Source organism: Carcharodon carcharias, chromosome 13 (genome assembly GCF_017639515.1).
Source record: "Carcharodon carcharias isolate sCarCar2 chromosome 13, sCarCar2.pri, whole genome shotgun sequence".
Lineage (NCBI taxonomy): Eukaryota > Metazoa > Chordata > Chondrichthyes > Lamniformes > Lamnidae > Carcharodon > Carcharodon carcharias.
In genome coordinates this window covers 124,613,508-124,634,584 of record NC_054479.1, presented here as the reverse complement: position 1 = coordinate 124,634,584, position 21,077 = coordinate 124,613,508, and the positions used below count along the sequence as shown (strand labels likewise).

General features: G+C 43.3%; 1 protein-coding gene across 1 annotated transcript in view; it reads right to left on the bottom strand.

Moving 5' to 3' along the window:
• Positions 1 to 21,077, bottom strand: part of shank3a (SH3 and multiple ankyrin repeat domains 3a) — a 773,648-nt gene that overhangs the window by 165,101 nt on the left and 587,470 nt on the right. The window contains exon 20 of the mRNA XM_041203533.1: positions 1,917 to 2,052. Within this exon, the coding sequence (XP_041059467.1) occupies positions 1,917 to 2,052 (136 nt within the window). The remainder of the gene's footprint in view (positions 1 to 1,916; positions 2,053 to 21,077) is intronic.

Genomic DNA, 21,077 nt, shown 5'->3' with positions numbered 1-21,077 from the left:
CTGGGACCTTCTTGATCTGTATGGCTAAACTACTCACTGAATAAGCAGTTGGGTCATCCCGGGAGTGCATGGGCATGCAATTATGGATGGTCCTTCCTGCAAGAGTGAGCTTCATAAAATACGCTTAGTGAGAAGCAGTTCGCATGCAGAGGTTTTAGCCCTTTCACTGTGTCACATGCTCTCAATTTGAGAAATACACTCTCAGGTTGTGATTGCACTGAATAGCAGACATTCTTGCTTCAATATACTATTTCTGTTTTAATCTCTCCCTCTTCCCTCTTTTACAGAATCCCAACATTTAAATTAATAGCTTGGAAAAAACACAAGGGGAATGTAGTAAATCTCAGGTGCTTTATTAATTTTGGACTTAAACTGGACATTAGGAGCAAGCCAGGAAGGGTGGGGGTGAGGGTGGGGTGGGGGGAGGGGGTGGTGGGGGAGGACGGGGGAGGGCGCTGTCAACTCACTTGCTAACTAATTCTTCAACTAGATGAGGAGAGCCTTTAAACTGTTCAACTAACTGAAAGAGGAGAAGACGGAAGGGGTAGGGGAGGGAATGGCAAGGTGAAGGGAGTGGGGAAGGGAAGGAGGGAAGGAGAGTAAGGGAGGGAAAGAGAGAGAAGAAAGGGAGAAGAGGAAGGGAGTGGAGAGGGAAGCAGAGGAGGGGAAGAGAGTAAGGAAGGAGAGGAAGATGGGGGAGGAGGGGAGGGGCTTCAACTTGTTCCCAAACCCATTGCAAGGAGGGGACTTCAACTAGCAAAATGCCTGACAGATAGAGAGAGGTTATATACAAACATAACTTCAGCATCTCTTGGCAGGACAAGGTCACCAACTCAGAGGTCCTGGAGTGTGCTAATTCCATCAGCATACACTCATTGCTAAGCCAACAGCATCTGCCAGCTCAGACACATTCATTGGATGGATTATGGCCATATACCCAAAACCCTTCTGTATGGATGCTGAACATCTATATCTCCACTACAAAAATACCTGCAAGTGAGATATGAAGATGGCAGACATTGACACAGGCAACTGGGTGACATTTGGTGACTGCTCTGATCTCTGGAGGTTGAATGTCTGGAAGGGTAATGGGAGAGGCGAAACAAAAAGGAAAGTTCAGTTGGTTGAGAAGCGAATCAAGAGAAAACAGAGGCCAGTGAAACTTGCATCTTCTGAGTCCACTGTCTTCATCTGCAGCAAATCTGGCAGAGGTTGTTGTGCCAGAGTGGGGCTCCTGGGCTGCACCAAGAAATGTTTAGCACAGAGTTGACCATCAGGACACAAACTATCATCTCATGAGATGGAAGGCTACCAAGATATTAAATCCTGACTTACTGGGGGAAGGGGAGCTTCGTTTGTTCCCTAACCCTAGGAGATGGGGTTTTTGAGGAGTCCCCACACTGACATAAGGGAAAGGTGCTTCAACTTCTCCCTAACTTCTTGGGGAGTGGAGATTTGACTCATGCTGTAAATTTAGAAAGGGAGGGTTTTCACTATAGTTTTCTGACTTATTGAGGGGAGGCATTAACTCACTCCCAAATTGATTAAGATGAAGAGGATTCTTCTGACAAGCTGCCGAGGTAATTCCCTGATTCACAGGGTGGAGGAAGAGGGGCAATCTTTATACCTAAATGGTCATGGGGGAGCGTTTGGAATTAGACTCTGAGTAGACTTTTCCTTCTGGTCCAGTAGATAAGCACCTCCCCACCTGGCTTGAATCTCTTGTACCCAACGGCAGTGTAATTCAGAACTCTCCTTGTGATGAATCAGGATGCACACCCAACTTCGCTTAATTATCAGTCACTTTAAGATATTCTCGACAATCAGTATTATCAACAAAATCTCTGCCATTCAGTCAATCAGTGAAAGGATTAACTCTGACAGTATTCTCCAATTATAATAAACTATCTCCTGACCTTTTTTCCTCATTCCGTCCTCCAGTTCCGGCTTTCGGCTGACTGTCACCACTTTCATCAGCAAGTTATTCCCTCCCTGTCGGATCATGGAGACCACCTGCTTGTGTCCAACCTTCACCACGTTGACATTGTTTACCTGCGAAGGAAGACAAATGTAATTCAGACCATGACCCTTTTGCATGCTGGACAACGTGTGCCCAGTAAAATAGCATTTTGGAACAAAAAAAGAGTCAAACATAAGGGACACAATTGAAAGATTAGGGAGATACAAAGGAGTACCGATGAAGGGAAACCCCACTGCCACCCCCACTCCCAGAATGTGCTGGAACCACACGTCATGATTGTCAGCACCAAAAAGAAAATAAGGTAAGTTCTTGTTTCCTGTGTAGACTTGTAAGATCCAACATGTGAAGTACCACCAATAGTCGACTGATGACAATAACTCTTTCACATGTTGATGGACCTGCCATATTTCCAGCATTTCCTGTGTTTATATTAAGAGATGAAGACATTGGGAGAAAAATGGCTGTCCATGGTAACTTGCTTATAACTAATGTAGATGAGTTCCCGGGTAGGGACAGAGTGGGTGTATTTTTACAATTACCATTGGGTGCAATATAGGTGGCAAGCAAACACCCACCCATTTTATAGGCCACATGATTTTTGTCTCCACTGATTTCCAAAGGGTAGAGTGACAAATGGGTAATCATTCTTCACCACTCATTTTCTGAATGGCAATAAAAGTTCACACCATTGAAGGAGAATATATAAATTGGGTCACCACAATTAGAGAGAGGAGAGGTTCAAGGCATTAGGGGAGTATGAGATTCCCAATAGTCATCAGACCACAAGCTGTACTTTATCAATGAGGTTCTACACCTAAATGAGGGACAGGAGGATCCCTGGGTTTAAGACAGTTGGATTCATCAACTAACAGCTAAGAAGCTTTTCAGATCTAAAATTTCCTTTGTTCAGGTGTGGTATCTGCACACTTTAATAAAGTCAGTTTGGTCAAAAGTTTCTTCACCCTTATGCAAAGATTTAAGATGCAGACACTCCAAGGGTAGGTGGAGCACAGGTTAGATACAGAGCAAAGCTTCCTCTACACTGTCCTATCAAACACTCTCAGGGCAGGTACTGCATGGGTTGGGTACAGAGTAAAGCTCCCTCCACCTCTCCAATTAAACACTCCGAGGGTAGAGAAAGCACAGGTTAATTACAGAGACAAGCTCACTTTACACTGTCCCATCAAAACCTCCCAGAGCAGGGTTAGACATAGAGCAAAGCATCCTCTCAACTGTCCCATCAAAAACTTCAGGATAGGGACTATACAGGTTAGGTACAGAGTATAGCTCTTTTCTGACTCCCTAATTTTAAATTCATCTCTGGTCCATATGTCAGCACCTTGTACAGATTGGAAGGTACCTATTGGTTGGCAGATTCTTGATATTCTGCTTGTTGATTTGACTATGGCTCCATCATCAGCCTTTGAGCATGGAAACAACTCCTGTTGAAATAAATGTCAGGTATACAGCAGGGTTTAGCGCTCTGGGTCCTTTTTTATAGTTATAGAAGTTTTGCTGAAGACTGGAGGTTGTTTTGACACCAAAGAATTCAAATCCCATAGAACACGGAGGAGAATATCTATGAATGGCCACACAGTACAAGGACAAATGTAATGATGTTACCAAGGCTAGCATGGTAACAGGAGGCAGCCACGTATTCCAAGCATGTGCTAAGCCGATGTGCCATCACCAATGGCCCCCATCTCACGCTGTGTTGATATATTCGAATTATGAGTCAACAATCTGCAGAAGCTAATTTGATAGATGGCTGCAATGAAAAGTTGCTTCCCCAAACCACCGGCATCTCATCCACTACAAGGACACCGCATGAGTTGAGAAGTTCAACAGCCTGTGGAAGCTGTAGTGAGATTTTTTTCATTTCTTTCTCATCCTGTCATAGCCAACATTTTCTGTTTGTGAACCATTATCAAGAAACCTGATGAAAGCTCCTTTTTTTGAAGAGTTTGTGAGGCAAAGTCAAGTTCTCTCAATGAGGCACAAAAAACATGGTGAGCATGGTTCATGTATCTTGTTACAATGCAGTGTGGGTGGTACTGTTTCCCAGATCCACAATAACCCTTGCTATGCCAGGTACCCTTAGACTATACCTCCTCAAAGTCTTTACCCAACGTATTTACATTACAACCGGGCTAGCCCTTCTTCTGATACTCTTTTTCTGCTCCTTGGAGTTGAGCTTCTCTTTTTCAACTCCCCATCTGCTCTTTTTAGGGACCGCCTGCTTGACCTGTTCTTTCCGGAGATAGTGTTCGCTCCGTTCATTCATTGTAAAACCCAATTTTTCTTTTTCCATGTGGTCTGCTGTGATTTTTGTGTGACTTGAAGGTGTCTCTCCCTGTCACTTGGATGTCCTTATCAATGGGCTCACCTTGCAGTTTGGCTTTAATTGTGACACTGTTCTCCTGTGTGTCTCCATGCTTCACTGAGCTGTGCTCTGGCAAGTTGATGGTTGCTAGTTTCTTGCTCCAGCATCATCTTGCAGCTTTATGCGTTGGCTGCAGGTTGCAGTGTATGTGCCATGGTGTTTACAGATGGTGTGATAGCAATCATTGGAGCCTGGGGTTGGAGTTCATTCTGCTGTTGCTGGTCATTTTCCTTTGTGTCTTCCACTCAAGGTACAGTGGTGATTATCTGAAGGTTTGACTGGTCTGACCAAAGAGGAGCTTCTACCACCTGCAAAGAAATTGGATGGACCAATTCTGTGAAGAGAATTCAGGGCTGAATCCCAGTTGAGAGTCTCTTGACTGGCGAGCCTCTCAGGAACGTGCAGTTTCAAGTAATTGACAACAGAGGTTATCGTGATGTCTTCTACTATTTTAATGATGTTGAGGGCAACACAGGCATCTCTACTCAGGAGAGAAAAAGATTGGTTTTGAATGATGTACATGACTTGGAATATCGGCTTGTCATCATACCTTAGTGGTTCTACGAATATGCCTATGACCAGAAGTCGGATTCCTCCAGACCTATAGAGTGTTGTGTCTGTCCTTCGCTAGAGGTCTCTCAGCCACGGTTCCTCATCTGGGAGGACCAGAATACTGGCTCCCATGTCCAATTTGAAGTTGGTGAGGTGACTGTTTATAGCTGGGCACTCAGAAAAACACAAGGTAATCTGGAACAATCAGCATGGTTTGTGAAAGAGAAATCATGTTTAGAGTTCTTTGAAGGAGTAACATGTGCTGTGGATAACGGGGAGACTGTAGACATACCGTACTTGGATTTCCAGAAGGCATTTGATAAGGTGCTACATCATAGGTTATTGCAGAAAAAAAAAGCTCATGGTGTGGAGGGTAACACATAAGCCTGGCTAGAGGATTGGCTGGTTGCAGAAAACAGAAAATATGCATAAATGGGTCTTTGTCTGATTGGCAGGATGTGACTAGTGAGGTCCCACAAGGGTCTGTGCTGGGGCCTCAACTTTTTATAGTTTACTTCAATGACTTAGATGAGGGGAGCGAAGGCATGATAGCAAAATTTATAGATGACACAAAGATAGGTAGGAAAGTATGTTGTGAAGAAGATATAAGGAGTTTGCAGACATAGTGAGTGGGCAAAATCTGGCAGATGGAGTATAATGTGGGAAAATGTGAAGTTGTTCAATTTGGCAGGAAGAATACAAAAAAGAGTATTGCTTAAATGGAGAATGACTGCAAAATTCTAAGGTGTAGAGGGATCTAGGTGTTCTCGTGCATGAGTAACAAAAAGTTAGCATGCAGGTACAGCATGTAATCAAGAAGGCTAATGGAATGCTATCCTTTATTATGAGAGGAATTGAACATAAAGGTAAGGATGTTATGCTTCAGTTATACAGGGCATTGATGAGACTGCATCTTGAATACTATGTGCTGTTTTGGTCTCCTTATGTAAATGCACTGGGGATAGTTCAAAGGAGGTTTACTAGACTGATACCTGGAATGAGCGGGTTGTCTTATGAGGATAGGTTGGACAGACTGGCTCATTTCCACTGGAGCTTTGAAGACTGAGGGGTGGCTTGACTGAAGTATATAAGATCCTGAATGGTCTTGGCAAGGTGGATATGGAAAGGATGTTTCCTCTTTTGGGAGAATCCAGAACTAGGGGGCACTGTTTTAAAATTCGGGGTCACCTTTATTGGGCAGAGATGAGGAGAAATGTTTTCTCTGGGGGTTGTGTGACTTTGGAACTCTCTGCCTCAGAAGGCAGTGTAAGTGGGGTCACTGAATATTTATAAGGCAGAGGTAGATAGATTCTTGTTAGGCAAAGGAATCAAAGGTTATCGGTGGGGGTTGGGGGGTGCTGTAGGTGGGAATATAGAACTCAAAACACAAACAGATCAGCCATGATTTTATTGAACGGCGGAGCAAACTCAAAGGGGCCGATTGGCCTACTTCTGCTCCTAATTCATATGTGCAAATATTAGGGAGGTGGTGGCATAGTGGTATTGTCACTAGAGTAGTATTTCCGAGGCCCAGGGTAATACTCTGGGAACCTGGGTTTGAGTCCGTCCATGGCAGATGGTGAAATTTGAATTCAATAAAAATCTGCAATTAAAAGTCTGATGATGGCCACAAAATCATTGCTGCTTGTCAGAAATACCCATCTGGTTCACTAAAGTCCTTTAGAGAAGGAAATCTGCTGACCTTACCTGGTCTGGCCTATATGTGACCCCCAGGTCCATAGCAATGGGTCTTGATAAATGCCCTCTAAACAAGGGCAATTAGTGATGGGCAATAAATTCTGCCCTAGCCAGTGACACCCACATCCCATGAACAAATAAAAAATTTTGTACATGTTTGTATTTGCATTCCAAAAAGGGAATCCAGGATCCTTGACCTCACCCAAGAAGCCTGGTTTCTGGTGTGGCATCTCAATCTCATGGATTGTCTTGGGATCAGCTTTGCATAGTTTTCCGTAAGTGTCCCAGGCAGTTGCATTTGAAATACTGCACTGAGATTGCAGGGCATTGCTCTCGCCTGTGAGGCCGTTGGGCTCCACAGCTTTGACATGGTCATCCACCCTCTTCTGGTTGGTTTGGGTATTGCCTGCTTGGCCTGGAGTCTTTCTGCCCCTTTGTCACTTTACCAGCTGGACAGTTAGGGTTGCTCTGTACCATGGCTTGCTTTTGCCATGTAAAATGGATTAGTGCTGTTGATGAATTTCAGACTGTTTGACTATTTGGATGGTCTTTTCGAGAGTCAGATCTTCCTTGGTCTCTAGTATGTCTGAAAGGGCATCGTCAGCCACTCTACAACAATTCTGTCCTTTATGAGTTCTAACTTAAGGTCACTGTAGTCACAGCCTTAAGCCAATCTGTATAATTCAATTACAAAAGTGTCAACCGGTTCTCCAAGCTGTTGGGCACATTTGCTGCTTCTTCAATTAAAATATGTATTGAATGATTTTAGAACTCCATCAAATTTACCCGAGGATTCGTTTTTGCCGCGCCTCGCAATAAACATCATTGGCTATCGGATCTACTGAATAGTGTATTCATTTGTTCAGCTTCTGTCTTTTTATCTAACCCTGAAGCAATCATATATCTTAAGAATCTTATTTGCCAAAGTCCGCAATTTTGTGTTTGGTCCGGCCCTTGGATCAGTCCAAGTTGGCCTAATAATGTTTATTTGTTGTCCATGGTTGCTTCAAAGTTCAGGTGGGAACAGTTTTAAATGCTGTGGAGGTATTAAAGATGACGATTTTTCACAGTAATCACAGTAAGCGATTTTTCAGTTTTCCCACACATCGCGCTTTGGTCGGTTCCCACGGTGATGGCAGTCCCGATCACTTGGGGTTTAGTTTTTGCAGCAATTTGTTAAATTAATGATCTGGGACCTTCCCTGAGATATCGGAGGATTTTTGGGTGTTTTACAGCTAATTCCCGGCTTTGGTGAGGCTTTTAAACCTTCCGATTCAATTTTTCTTCCTTACAAAGATCTGGGCTGCCAGGTGGAACGGCATTGATTCTGAACCCAGGCTGACCACAGTGCTTTCGGAAATGGGCTGCTCTGACTTTTTTTTTTTACAGCACTGAAGCTTTTTAAGTTGTCCTGGCTTAGAACTGAATTTTTTTTTTTTGCTCACCCCCTTGCTGGCTCCTTTAACTCTCACAACAGGCCTCCATGGGATCTTGTGGATTCCTCATCTGCAAAGTGGATTTTCTACTTCTGCCCTTCTGCTTCCAATTCTGCAATGGAGCTTCTTTCAGGTGACTTTCCTCTGTGTCTTCCCTTCAGGTGCTTTGGATCAGGTCAGAATGCTGCTCCTTTAGTTTTCCAGTGTTTGAATTTCTGCTCCAGCTTCCCTGAGGTTCTTGGTTTTGCCATTGGCTGCCACCATGTTGCATGTTATACATTTAGTAGGTCTCACAAAGAGGTTCTGAGTCCTATAGCATTGAACACTAACTGTTTATTGATAATACATAACTATGTACATATATACAGGATATAGTCCAAACTATGAACTCGCTCCATGCTTGCTTTTATACAGGTCGCTGTCCAATCCACAACTGACCCTAGTCTCAGGTCATGTGTCCCTTTACATCACACCATGGGTGGTACTGTTTCCCAGTCACACATTAACCCTTGCTATACAAGGTACATGTCCATGTACAAAGACACCAAGACCTGGCCAATATCCAGGACAAAAACAAAAATACCTGGAAAAACTCAGCAGGTCTAACAGCATCTGTAGAGAGGAACACAGTTAACAATATCCAGACTTGGGCTGACAAGTGGCAAGTAACATTTGCACCACACAAGTGCCAGGAAATGACCATCTCCAACAAAAGAGAATCTAACCATTGCCCCTTGACATTCAATGGTGTTACCATCACTGAATCTCCCACTATCAACATCCTGGGGGTTACTATTGACCAGAAACATAAAGCTACAAGAACAGGTCAGGGGCTAGGAATCCTGCAACAAATAACTCACCTCCTGACTCCCCAAAGCCTGCCTACCATCTACAAGTCAGGAGGGTGATGGAATACTCTCCACTTGCCTGAATGAGTGCAGCTCCCACAACACTCAAGAAGCCTGACCCCATCCAGGACAAAGCAGCCCACTTGATTAGTACCCCATCCACAAACATTCACTCCCTCAGCCACTGACACACAGTGGCAGCAGTGTGTACCATCTACAAGATGCTCTGCAGGCACTCACCAAGGCTCCTTAAACAGCACCGCTACCACCTAGGAGGACAAGGGCAGCAGACACATTGGGAACACCACCAACTGGAAGTCCCCCTCCAATCCATTCACCATCCTGACTTGGAAATATATCGCCGTTCCTTCATTGTCGCTGGATCAAAATCCTGGAACTCCCTCCCTAACAGCACCTACACCACATGGACTGCAGCGATTCAAGAGGGCAGCTCACCACCATCTCTCAAGGGCAATTAGGGATGGGCAATAAATACTGGCCTAGCTGACAACCACATCCCAGGAATGAATAAAAAAATACCCTTATGCTACACATACCAGCTTGCGACAAGTGGCAAATTCATAATAATTGCAACTGAGTCGGTTTTGTTATCAAAGATTTTGAGAATGCAGGATGAAACTGATTGAATCAGTCAACCCAGTCTGTTAACATACTGAAAGAATGCAGGCACCAGCATTCTGTGCTTTATTCAATGCTCATTCTAATTCACCACTGCAAACATTTCAGTTTGACGTTGAATGGCATTCAGCCAACCATTCAGCAGTAATTACAGTGAGTTAGAATCAGCAAAAGCACTCCCAGATCCTGCTGCTCTCTTTCTGCTTCTAGTTCTGTGTGTCTAAGAAAATAATGGAAAAATGTAAGAACAAAGTATGACATACAAGACTATCTTACCCTGAGCTGAAACCCTGTACCAGGCCTGAAACAGCCATCTCACGCTGAGCCGAAATCCTGAAATGGACTTGATATGGTTGTAATTTTATTAGATTTTTCCCATCTCTCTTGAAAGTTCCTAACTTTTGATGGGATGCAGCTCCACAGGTGCTAACTTCACCCAGTACCTCACCTAAGTGAACATATACCATTTTCAATGTAAAAGCAAAATACCGCAGATGCTGGGGATCTGAAATAAAAACAAAGTGCTGGAAAAACTCAGCAGGTCTGGCAGCATCTTTGGAGAGTGAAACAGTTAACATTTAAGAGTTCAATGTGACTCTTATTCAGAACTGGAGCCATTTAAATGAGTTTTATTTTGAGGGGTTTTTGACCTAGTAATCATGAAGGACCATCGATATAGTCCCATGTCAGGATGGTGTGCAAGTTGGAGAGGACTTTGAAGGTAGTGTGTGCCCATGCATCAGCTGTCCTTGTACTTCTAGGTCAGTGTTGTTCAATAGGATTTTGATGTTTGCCAAACTTGTGATGATCAGGACACCATATTTGCCACATGATACAAAATGCATGCAATATTAATAGAGCAAATGCACAATCTTTTGAAAATAGGTTTGAGGTTTTAAACCATTAGCAATCAAGATCAATACACCTCACTGCAGAGTCGGGAGAACAGCTTCAAAAGAGTTTTGCAATTCAACTGTTCTGCAAAGCAAGCCTGTTGCATACTCTCTCAAAGGGTGGTGACAATCTATTAACTGAAGTGTTCTATTCTGACACTTTGCTCCAGTTTATTAAAAAAAGCCTTCAAGAATAAAACTGTCTCTATTTTACCAGAATTTACATATTAGGAGATTTGGAAAGGTAAAAAAGATTGACAAATGTTTACAAAAACAAAAATTGCTGGAAAAACTCAGCAGGTCTGACAGCATCTGTGGAGAGGAAGACAGAGTTAACGTTTCGAGTTCATATGACTCTTCATCAGAACTCTTCATCAGAGTCATATGAACTCGAAACGTTAACTATGTCTTCCTCTCCACAGATGCTGTCAGACCTGCTGAGTTTTTCCAGCAATTTTTGTTTTTGTAAACATTTGTCAATCTTTTTTACCTTTCCAAATCTCCTAATATGTAAATTCTGGTAAAATAGAGACAGTTTTATTCTTGAAGGCTTTTTTTAATAAACTGGAGCAAAGTGTCAGAATAGAACACTTCAGTTAATAGATTGTCACCACCCTTTGAGAGAGTATGCAACAGGCTTGCTTTGTAGAACAGTTGAATTGCAAAACTCTTTTGAAGCTGTTCTCCCGACTTGTTTTTGTTTCAGATTTCCAGCACCCGCAGTATTTTGCTTTTATCTTAGTGATAAATCTTTACATATTCTGCATTCTGACTCTTGCCTTTCTTACAGTCTGTCACCTGCCATTTCCATACACAGAGTCCAGGTATTTAATAGATCTTTGGCTCATGGCCAACCTTCTGTAGTCTCCCCTTTTGTGCCAATAGCATCCTTTCCTTTCAATCCTCATTTCAACAGATCTATTAAGATGAAGCCTGAACATATTTGGATGTTGCTGCACCACATGAGCTTGCCAAAACTGCATATTTCAATTCTCATTAGCATTAGCATCCTCATGCAGTGCCGGCCATCACTCACATGCCTCACTGTTTGGTGAAAACTGCCTACTTCCAGCCAAACAGAATCAAGTTCTTCAGTTAGCATCTCTTGTGTCACTAGGTCCCCCAAGCAAATTTTGAAAACAAACAGACTGCTTTCCTTCCGAAGGCCAGGTCTGCTTTCACAGCATTTCACAGAGTGGTCCTGCAGATCTAAATGTATGGCCAGAGGCACCCAGAGAGAACAGGAATAGAGAGGAAATACAAAGACCGGACCATTTTTCCTATCTCATTGAGCAAGTGGCCTTTCAGCTTCCAGGTTACTAGAAATCCAACAACTAAACTATATTTTGATAAACGTTGTCACAGTTTGACCCATATGTGATTCCTGTTTAACAGCAATGTGGTTGATTCTTCCTTGCTTAATTAGGGATGGATGCTTCATAGCGGTCTAGTGAATGACACCCATACTCATGTCCGCTGCTGCAGCTTGAACACGATTCAGGGCTCACCGTTCAAAATAAAGAGCATCAACTCACCACATGTCTGTGGTCAATTCGCTACATGTGATGAATGGGAAGTGTACTGTACAACACTGTTCAAGGCAGTAGAGGGCATGGGTTTGGGAGGCACTATTGAAGAATCCTTGGCAAGTTGCTGCAGTGCATCTTGTAGGTGATATGCATGCAGACACCTTGCACTGGTGGTGGAGGGAGTGAATTTTTAAAACCTGTGTTAAACACTGTGCAAAGGGAATACTGCACTTTTTCCACAGCAGCAGAGCTCTGATAGGTTGTGCCACCTCATGAGATTGTCATTCATTGGAATTCCAATCAACCACACACCGTGTCAATCAGATAACGCACCCTTATAAAATTTATGGCATTTCCAGAGGTCTTGGCTTAATGTGAATCCATTGCTCCTTACTCCCACCAGGATTAGAGTTGGTCTTCATATTTCACTATATTTCTGAATGACTTAAGTGAAGAGATAGAGGATTGTATATCCAAGTTTGCAGATTTCACTAAGTCAGGGGGGGCAGAGTAAATAGTAGCTAGGAGCAGCAATTTGTAAAGGGACATTGACAATTTGGGCTGGATTTATGCTCTCCGGCCAGTGGGTTTGAAGGTGGGGGGGGGTACCTAAAATCCATTGGGTGGGTCTTCCCACTGTCAACCGGCCCATCCCTGCACCCCACCCCACAATTCTACTAGCGGCAGAGGTGGTGTCGGGTGGCCTGCCTGCCAGTGGGCCAATTGGGCCCTTAAATGTGCAATTAATGCCCATTTAATGCACGCATCCTGGCATCGCTGTGATTTCATTTGTGGTGGGAGAGGCTTATGCCAAGTGGCCAGCTCGGCAGGTTTCCCTGCACAGGTTTGTGGCTGATAGGGGTGATGGGGCCCTCCTGAAAAGGCTCCCGGGGCCATTAGAGGTCGTTTCCAAAGGTGTAGGAGAGGAAGCTCGCTGCCTTTGGGAGGCTTCTTGTCTGAGCGAGGCCTTTAAGCTGTTGTTGCAATGGTCTGCATTCCTTGCAAAGTCATTCTGGTTCTATCACTTCCAGGTTCCCCTCCCCCACATGTCCTCTCAAACCCCACGCCGAAGCCTGCCAACATGATCCCGACAAAACCTCCAAATACTTACAAGTCCCAATGAAGCGTTGAACACCTCATCAAGCCCCAAATGCAGTACTGGAAGTGGCTACTGTAGTATAAAGGTCTGGGACATAAAGGATTAACATGGGACTGAGTACAGTACTGCCCACAGTGATGTAAGAGAAGACATGACCCGTACCTAGTCATTGTATATTGAACAGAGCCAAATGTAGAAGCTAGCATGGAGACAGTTCCTAGCTTGGACCTTTGCCGTACCTATGTACATAGTTTTTAGTAATTAATAATTACTTACTGTTGAACTACCTAAGACTATGAATGCCTTAATAAGACGCACCCAAGTACGCCCAACACCTTATAACAGCCACCAATCCCAGTGGCGCTGCTGGTACTGGAGAGGTGCTGGACTCTGACTGGCCAGCAGCTCGGTGAGGCAGGACTTTCAGACTCCGATAGGTGGAATTCCTGTCTCCCATCCTTTACCAACCAATTGACCATTAAATGGCAATGGGCAGCTGGGCAGACCCTGCATTTTTAGCCAGGGGCGGGGCCCATGGTGCCCCATAAAATCCAGCCCATTAAATGAGTGAGCAAAGCTATGTTAGATGAAGCTCAATGTGAGGTCATCGACCTTGGATCTGAGAAAAACAAACCTGAACATTTTCTTAAGGGTTAGAGACTAAAAGCTGTGGAGAAACAAGGGGATTTAGGTGTTCCTTAAAAGTATGTATGCAGGTAAAAAGAAACGTAAAGACTAATGGAATCTTGTGGGGAAGGGGTGAAGAAGTGATGCTTTTGGATGTACGGACTCTTAATCTGAAATATGTGTTCAGTTCTGGCCACTGTACCTCAGGAAGGATATGATGTGATTTGATTTATTTATATATTTTTCTTTTTTTCTTTTATTTATTTGTTCATGGGATAGCAAGGCCAGCATTTTTATTGTCCATCCCCAATTGCCCTTGGGAAGCTAATGGTCAGGCTCTGCAGCCCATGTGGCCTTGAAGGGAGTACAGCACAATTTCACCAAAATGGTAGCGGCTTAAAGAATCAAATTATGAGGACAGGTTGCATAAATTTGGTTTGTATTCGCTTGACTTTAAAAAGAAAAGGGTTATGATCCAATCAGCTGTTTAAATTGATAAAGGTACTTGATAGGATAGATTCAGAGAAACAATTTCCTCTGGTGATGAAAATCAAGAAGCCTTTCTGCAAAGCTGTAGTGAGGCCTGTATGTTGCTGTAAGTCCACAATGAGGCCTGTATGTTGCTGCAAGACCTAATGAAGATTCTATGTTGCTGCAAGATTGTAATAAGGCCTGTATTTTGCTGCAAAACTGTAATAAGGCCTGTATGTTGCTGAAAGACTGTAATGAGGTCTGTATGTTGCTGCAAGGCAACAATGAGGACTGTACATTGCTGCAAGACCATAATGAGGCCTGTATGTTACCGTAAGACCGTAATGATGCCTGGATATTGCTGCAAGACCGTAATGAGGCCTAAATGTTGCTGCAAGAATGTAAAGAGGCATGTACATTGCTGCAAGACCATAATGAGGCCTGAATGTTGCTGCAAGACTGTAATGCAACCTGTATGTTGCTGCAAGACTGTAATAAGGCCTGCATGTTGCTGCAAGACCGTAATTGAGGCCTGTATGTTACCGTAAGACCATAATGAATCCTGAATGTTGCTGCAAGGCCTAATGAAGCTTCTATGTTGCTGCAAGATTGTAATGCAACCTGTATGTTGCTGCAAGACTGTAATGAGGCATGTACATCACTGCAAGACCATAATGAGGCCTGAATGTTGCTGCAAGACTGTAATGTAACCTGTATGTTGCTGCAAGACTGTAATAAGGCCTGCATGTTGCTGTAAGACCGTAATTGAGGCCTGTATGTTACCGTAAGACCATAATGAATCCTGAATGTTGCTGCAAGGCCTAATGAAGCTTCTATGTTGCTGCAAGATTGTAATGAGGCCTGTATATTGCTGCAAGACTGTAATAAGGCCTGTATGTTGCTACAAGACTGTAGCAAGGCATGTATGATGCTGAAAAGTAATAGGCCAGCATATTACAGCAAGGCCATGGTAAGATTTGTATGTCGCTGCAAGACTGTAGTGAATCCCAGAGGCAGGGGTGACCAACTATCCTGTATTTTAAGGGATTGTCTCTTATTTTGACTGTTTATCCCATATCCCGTAAGGGACTCCTTTTGTTTCAGTATTTCTAGAACAGCGTGTGGGAGACTGAGTCTGGAAGTTCCAGTTGAGTGATGTGATTATGCCAGCCAAAAGGTGATAATGTTGTGAGCCCACAAGATAAGTCGTGAGTTTTGGTTGCTTTAAACTCCCACCCTGCTCTAATGGTCACCAGAAACCCTTATCCTCCTGGTCTCACAATCGAAGGGTCCCTTATTTTACTTCATAAGAATTGGTCAGCCTGTCTAGAGCAGTAAGGATTTCCTGTAAAAAGTGTTCCCCTTCATGATGGAGGTTGAAATGGCTGAAGGAGACTTGAAGTGTCTGGAATTAGTCTGAGAATTTCCCGGCAAGAAAGGAATTCCCAACATATTTCTGAACAAAGATAATACTGTCTTATTACAGTCAGGCCTGTATGTTGTTGCAATGTTGTATTGAGGCTTATTTGTTGCTTTTTGTTTAAATGCGTAAATACATGGGCACTTGACTCTGGATATCATCATAACCTTGACCCAAACATAGAGAAAAGGGCTGACCTCCAGAGGTGAGGTGAAAGTGATGCCCTAGACAGCAAGACAGCATTTGACCAAGTGTGGCACCAAGGAGCCTTGGAAAAATTGATGTCAATGGGAATTGGGGAGGAAACTCCTACTGGCTTGAGTCATACCTAGCATTAGGGTTAGGAAAGGAGGATGCCTGCAGTTGTTTAATCATCTTAGTCTCAGTCATCATTGTAGGAGTTCCTCAGGGTACTGTCCTAGGCTCAACCATCTTCAGCTGCTTCATCAATGACCTTCCATCCAACAGGTCAGAAGTGGGAATGTTCGCTGATATATGCCGTGTTCAGTGTCATTTGTGATACTGATGAAGTCCATGCATGCATGAAGCAAGACCTAGACAACATTTAGGCTTGAGTTGATAAATAGCAAGCAAGATTCATGCCACACAAGTTCCAGGCAATAACCATCTCCAACAAGAGGGAATTTAACCTTTTCCCTGTGATGTTCAATGGCACTACTGTCAGTGAATCCTCCACCACCAACATCCTGGGGGGTCACCATAGACCAGAAACTTAACTGGACCAACCATATAAATACTGTATCTATAAGATCAGCCCTGTAGCTGTGCCTATATCACATGAAGTGCAGGTGGCCCACCGCAACATTCTCAAGAGCAATTAGGGATTGGCAATAAATGCCTGCCTTGCCAGTAATTCTCACATCCTACGGATGAATAAAAAAGAAACAGGAGCTATTTGGCCCTTCGGGTCTGCTCTGCTTTTTAACAAAATCATTACTGATCTTCTACCTCAACTCCATCTTCCCACACCATCCCCATATCTCATATTCCATTTTGGAATCCCTCCAATAATGTCTCCGCCTCTGCCACTATACTGAAATCGCTCCAATCAAAGTCACAAAAAACATCCCATGTGACTGTCTCTCCTCAGTGTCCTCAACCTGCCCGCAGCCTTTGACACAGTTGATCGCACCATCCTACTCCAACACCTCTCCACTGTCATCCATCTGGGTAAGACTGCACTCACATGGTTCCATTCCTATCGATCTGATTGAGACAGAGCATCACTTGCAATGGTTATTCTTCCTGTCTCCATTCCGTCACATCTGGTGTCCCCAATGATTTATCCTTAGCCCCATCTGACTTCTGATCTACGTGCTGCCCCTTGGTGACATTTTCTGAAAACACAGCATCAGTTTTCACGTACATGCTGATGGCACTTAGCTCTACCTGACCACTATCTCTCTTGACTCCTCCACGGTCTTTGATTCACCTGACTGCTTGCCTGGATAAGCTGAAATGCTCTCCAACTAAATATTGGGAAGAATGAAGCCATTGTCTTCTGTCCCTGTCACAAACACCATTCTGTACCCACTGAATCTATCCCTCTCGCTGGCAACTGCTTCAGCTGAACAGGCCATTTGCAATCTTGACTCTGAGATGACCTTCCAACCACACATCCATTCCATTACTGAGACTGTCTAATTCCACCTCTGTAACATCACCCAATTCTGCATTTCCGCCAGCTTATCTGCTGCTGAAACCTTTATTTATGCCTTTGTTACCTCTTTTGTCTTGTCCATCTGTCCTCATACCGAGGGCTGGCCGCACTATGAACAACCTTTCTCCGCTGATCTCTATTCTTCACTGCCCTCACTGCCTGTCGCATAGAGAGGCCAGTCCACATTCTGATATTATCCATCCATTCTATCTTGGGTCTTCCTTGTGCACATTTTCCAGGTGTTTGCCTTGCATTACCTCTATTTCCAAAAACTCCCCTCCTGTTCACATCAAGTGTCCAAAATAAGTGCGCTTTCTTGATATCGCTGCCCCAAAGAAGTTCTTATTAACATCACCATTCTAAACACCCATTCATTTGTCTGCTTGGCCGTCCATGACACACGTAATTTCTGTCTGAATCCTTTCATTTCAAATGCTCTCATCTGAGCCTCGCCACCCTTCTTGATGATCCAGCATTCAGAGCAATACATTGTCACCGACCACACGAGGGCTTTCAGAAGACGAATTTTTATTGTAATCGAATTCTCTGGCCACTCCATACTCTTGAGTTCACAATGCCATGAGCCTTGTTAAGTCTAGTCTGAATTTCTTTGGTGGACTCTGCATCTTCCGTAATGAGTGACCCAAGATATTGGAAAATATCAATTGTTCAAATTGAACTCTGTTAATCAGAATTTTGCAGGTCTTTCCACCCATCCCCATCACCTTTATCTTGTGACCATTCATCAGGAGACTGTATTTCCAATTAACTTGATCAAGGCGATCTACCAACTCCTGGAGCTCCTGGACCTAGTTAGCAAGTAGAATAATGTCATCAGCAAATCAAAGATTTGAAACTCGTCGCCCGCCAATCAGTATTCCACCTTTGTATTCGTCAAGGGTCTCTCTCAGAACCATTTCTGCTGGGATGTTGAATAAATATAATGAGAGGACACATCCTCATCTAACACCCTTTTTGACTCAGCCATTCTGAGAAGGTGCCAGCATTTCTGACCCTAGCTTGTTGCTTATGATAAAGCTTAGTTAGCAAGTTGATTAAATGTAGTAGGTATCTCATGTCTGATATTGTCAACCGGAGTTTCTCGTTTAAGACCAAATCAAATGCCTCCTCAAAATCAATGAAGCATATGCATATTGATTTCTGATATTATTGGACTTTGTGCATTAGGATTCTAAGACTAGCGACTTGATCTCTGGTTCCTCTTCCATATTGAAATCCAGCTTGCTCCTCAAAAATCTCCCGCTCTGTCTTTTTCTTGGTGCATTCCAGGATGATCCTGAGCAAGATTTTGCTAGTGTGGGAGGTCAAACTAATTGTTCTATAATTTGTGCACTGTTTCAGGTTACCTTTCTTCAGAAGAGGCTTAAAGGTAGAGTCAGTCCAGTCCGCTGGCCAATTGCTGGTCTCCCACAGTGCCACACATATTCTATACATCCTGACCACTATCGATTCTCCTCTCATCTTAAGTAATTCTGTCAGTATATCGGCTGGCCGTCTGATGAATGGCTCACTGTACCATATCTCAGAGTGGAGGAATTCTGAAAATAGCTGTCTGACGTGGGTGGTGAATACTTGGGGTCTACTGCCCACTGGCTAGGCAAATGACCACAGTTAAAGTAGCAAAGGCCAACATATGGCAACAGGAAGACAAATATCCAGCGTAACCTTAGAATGGCTTCCACACTGCAAGATGGAAAGACATGGGGGCCTATGATCTTATTTAAACCATCAGCACAATGGACAATGGATGAAAAGCACTTGTTACCTCTAAACTTGAACATAAGAACATAAGAACTAGGAGCAGGAGTAAGCAATTCAGTCCCTCGAGCCTGCCCCGCCATTCAATACGATCGTGGCTGATTTCATTTCGGCCTCAACTCCAATTTCCCGCCCTCTCCCGACAACCTTTCAAACCATTATTAATTAAAAATCTGTCTATCTCCTCCTTAAATTCATTCAGCGTCCCGGCATCCACTGCACTCTGCGGTACTGAATTTGACAGATTCACGGCCCTTTGAGAAAAGTAATTCCTCCTCATCGCTGATTTAAATCTACCATCCTTAGTCTAAAACTATGGCCTCTCATTCTAGAATGGCCCACAAGGGGAAACATTCGCTCCACGTCTACTTTGTCTATCCCCTTTAGCATCTTATATACCTCAATTAGATCTCCTCTCATCCTTCTAAACTCTAGCAAGTATAGGCCTAAACTGCTCAATCTCTCCTCATTAGACAAGCCCTGCATTTCTGGAATCAATCTAGTGAACCTCCTCTGAACTGCCTCAAATGCAACTACATCCTTTCTCACATAAGGGGACCAGAACTGTGCATAGTAGTCCAGGTGCAGTCTCACCAATGCCTTGTAACAACACTTCCCTATTTTTATATTCTATTCCTTTAGCAATAAATGCCAAAATTCCATTTGCCTTCCTTATTAAGTGCTGTACCTGCATACTAGCTTTCAGCGATTCATGCACGAGGACACCCAGATCCCTCTGCACTGAAGCATTCTGAAGTTTCTCTCTATTTAAATAATAAGTCACCTTTTTATTCTTCCGACCAAAATGGATAATCTCACACTTATCCACGTTAAACTCCGTCTGCCAAATTTTGGCCCATTCACCTAACCTGTCCATATCCATTTGTAAATTTCTTATTTCTTCATTGCAACTTACTTCCCACCTTGTTTGGTGTCATCTGCAAATTTAGCTATAGTACCTTCTATCCCTGAATCCAAATCATTCATATAGATTGTAAATAATTGGGGCCCAAAGACTGAACCCTGTGGCACCCCACTAGTTACAGCTTGCCATCCAAAAAAAGACCCATTTATTCTGGCTCTCTGCTTTCCGTTGGGTTAGCCAATTCTCTATCCAAGCTAATAATATACCCCTAACTCCATGTAATCTTATCTTGTATATTAACCTTTTGTGTGGCACCTCGTCAAAGGCCTTCTGGAAGTTCAGATATACTACATCTACTGGATCCCCATTATCCACTTTGCTTGTCACATCTTCAAAGAACTTTAGCAAATTAGTCAAACACGATTTACTCTTCATAAAACCATGCTGACTCTGATGGATTGCATTTTGACTTTCCAAACGCCTCATTACTACTTCCTTAATAATGGATTCCAACAATTTCCCAATGGCAGATGTTAAACTAACTGGTCTATAGATTCCTACTTTCTTTCTCCCCCTCTTTTTGATTTTTCCAATCCACTGGAACCTTTCCAGAATCCAGAGAATTTTGGAATATTATAACTAATGCATCCACTATCTCCGCTGCCACTTCTGTTAAGACCCTGGGATGTAGGCCATCAGATCCTGGGGACTTGTCACCTTTTAATCCCAATAGTTTGCTCAGTACTTTTTCTCTAGTGATGGTGACTGTTCTAAGTTCCTCCCCCTCTATACCCTCTGCTCTACATGTTACTATTGGGGTGGTACTAATGTCCTCCAGCATGAAAACTGAGGCAGAATATTGATTAAGTGTCTCTGCCATTTTTGCATTTCGCACTATTAACTCCCCAGTCTCATCCTCCAAGGGACCAACATTCACTTTAGCTACTCTCTTTCCTTTTATATACTTGTAGAAGCTTTTGCTATCAGTTTTTAAATTTTGCGCTAGTTTTCTTTCATAATTTATCTTTGCTCTTTTTATTATTTTTTTACTAATCCTTTGCTGATCTTTAAAAGTTTCCCAATCTTCCAGCCTGCCACTGACCTTTGCAATTTGGTACGCCTTAGTTTTTGCCTTTATGTTATCTTTAACTTCTTTGCTTAGCCATAGATGCTTTT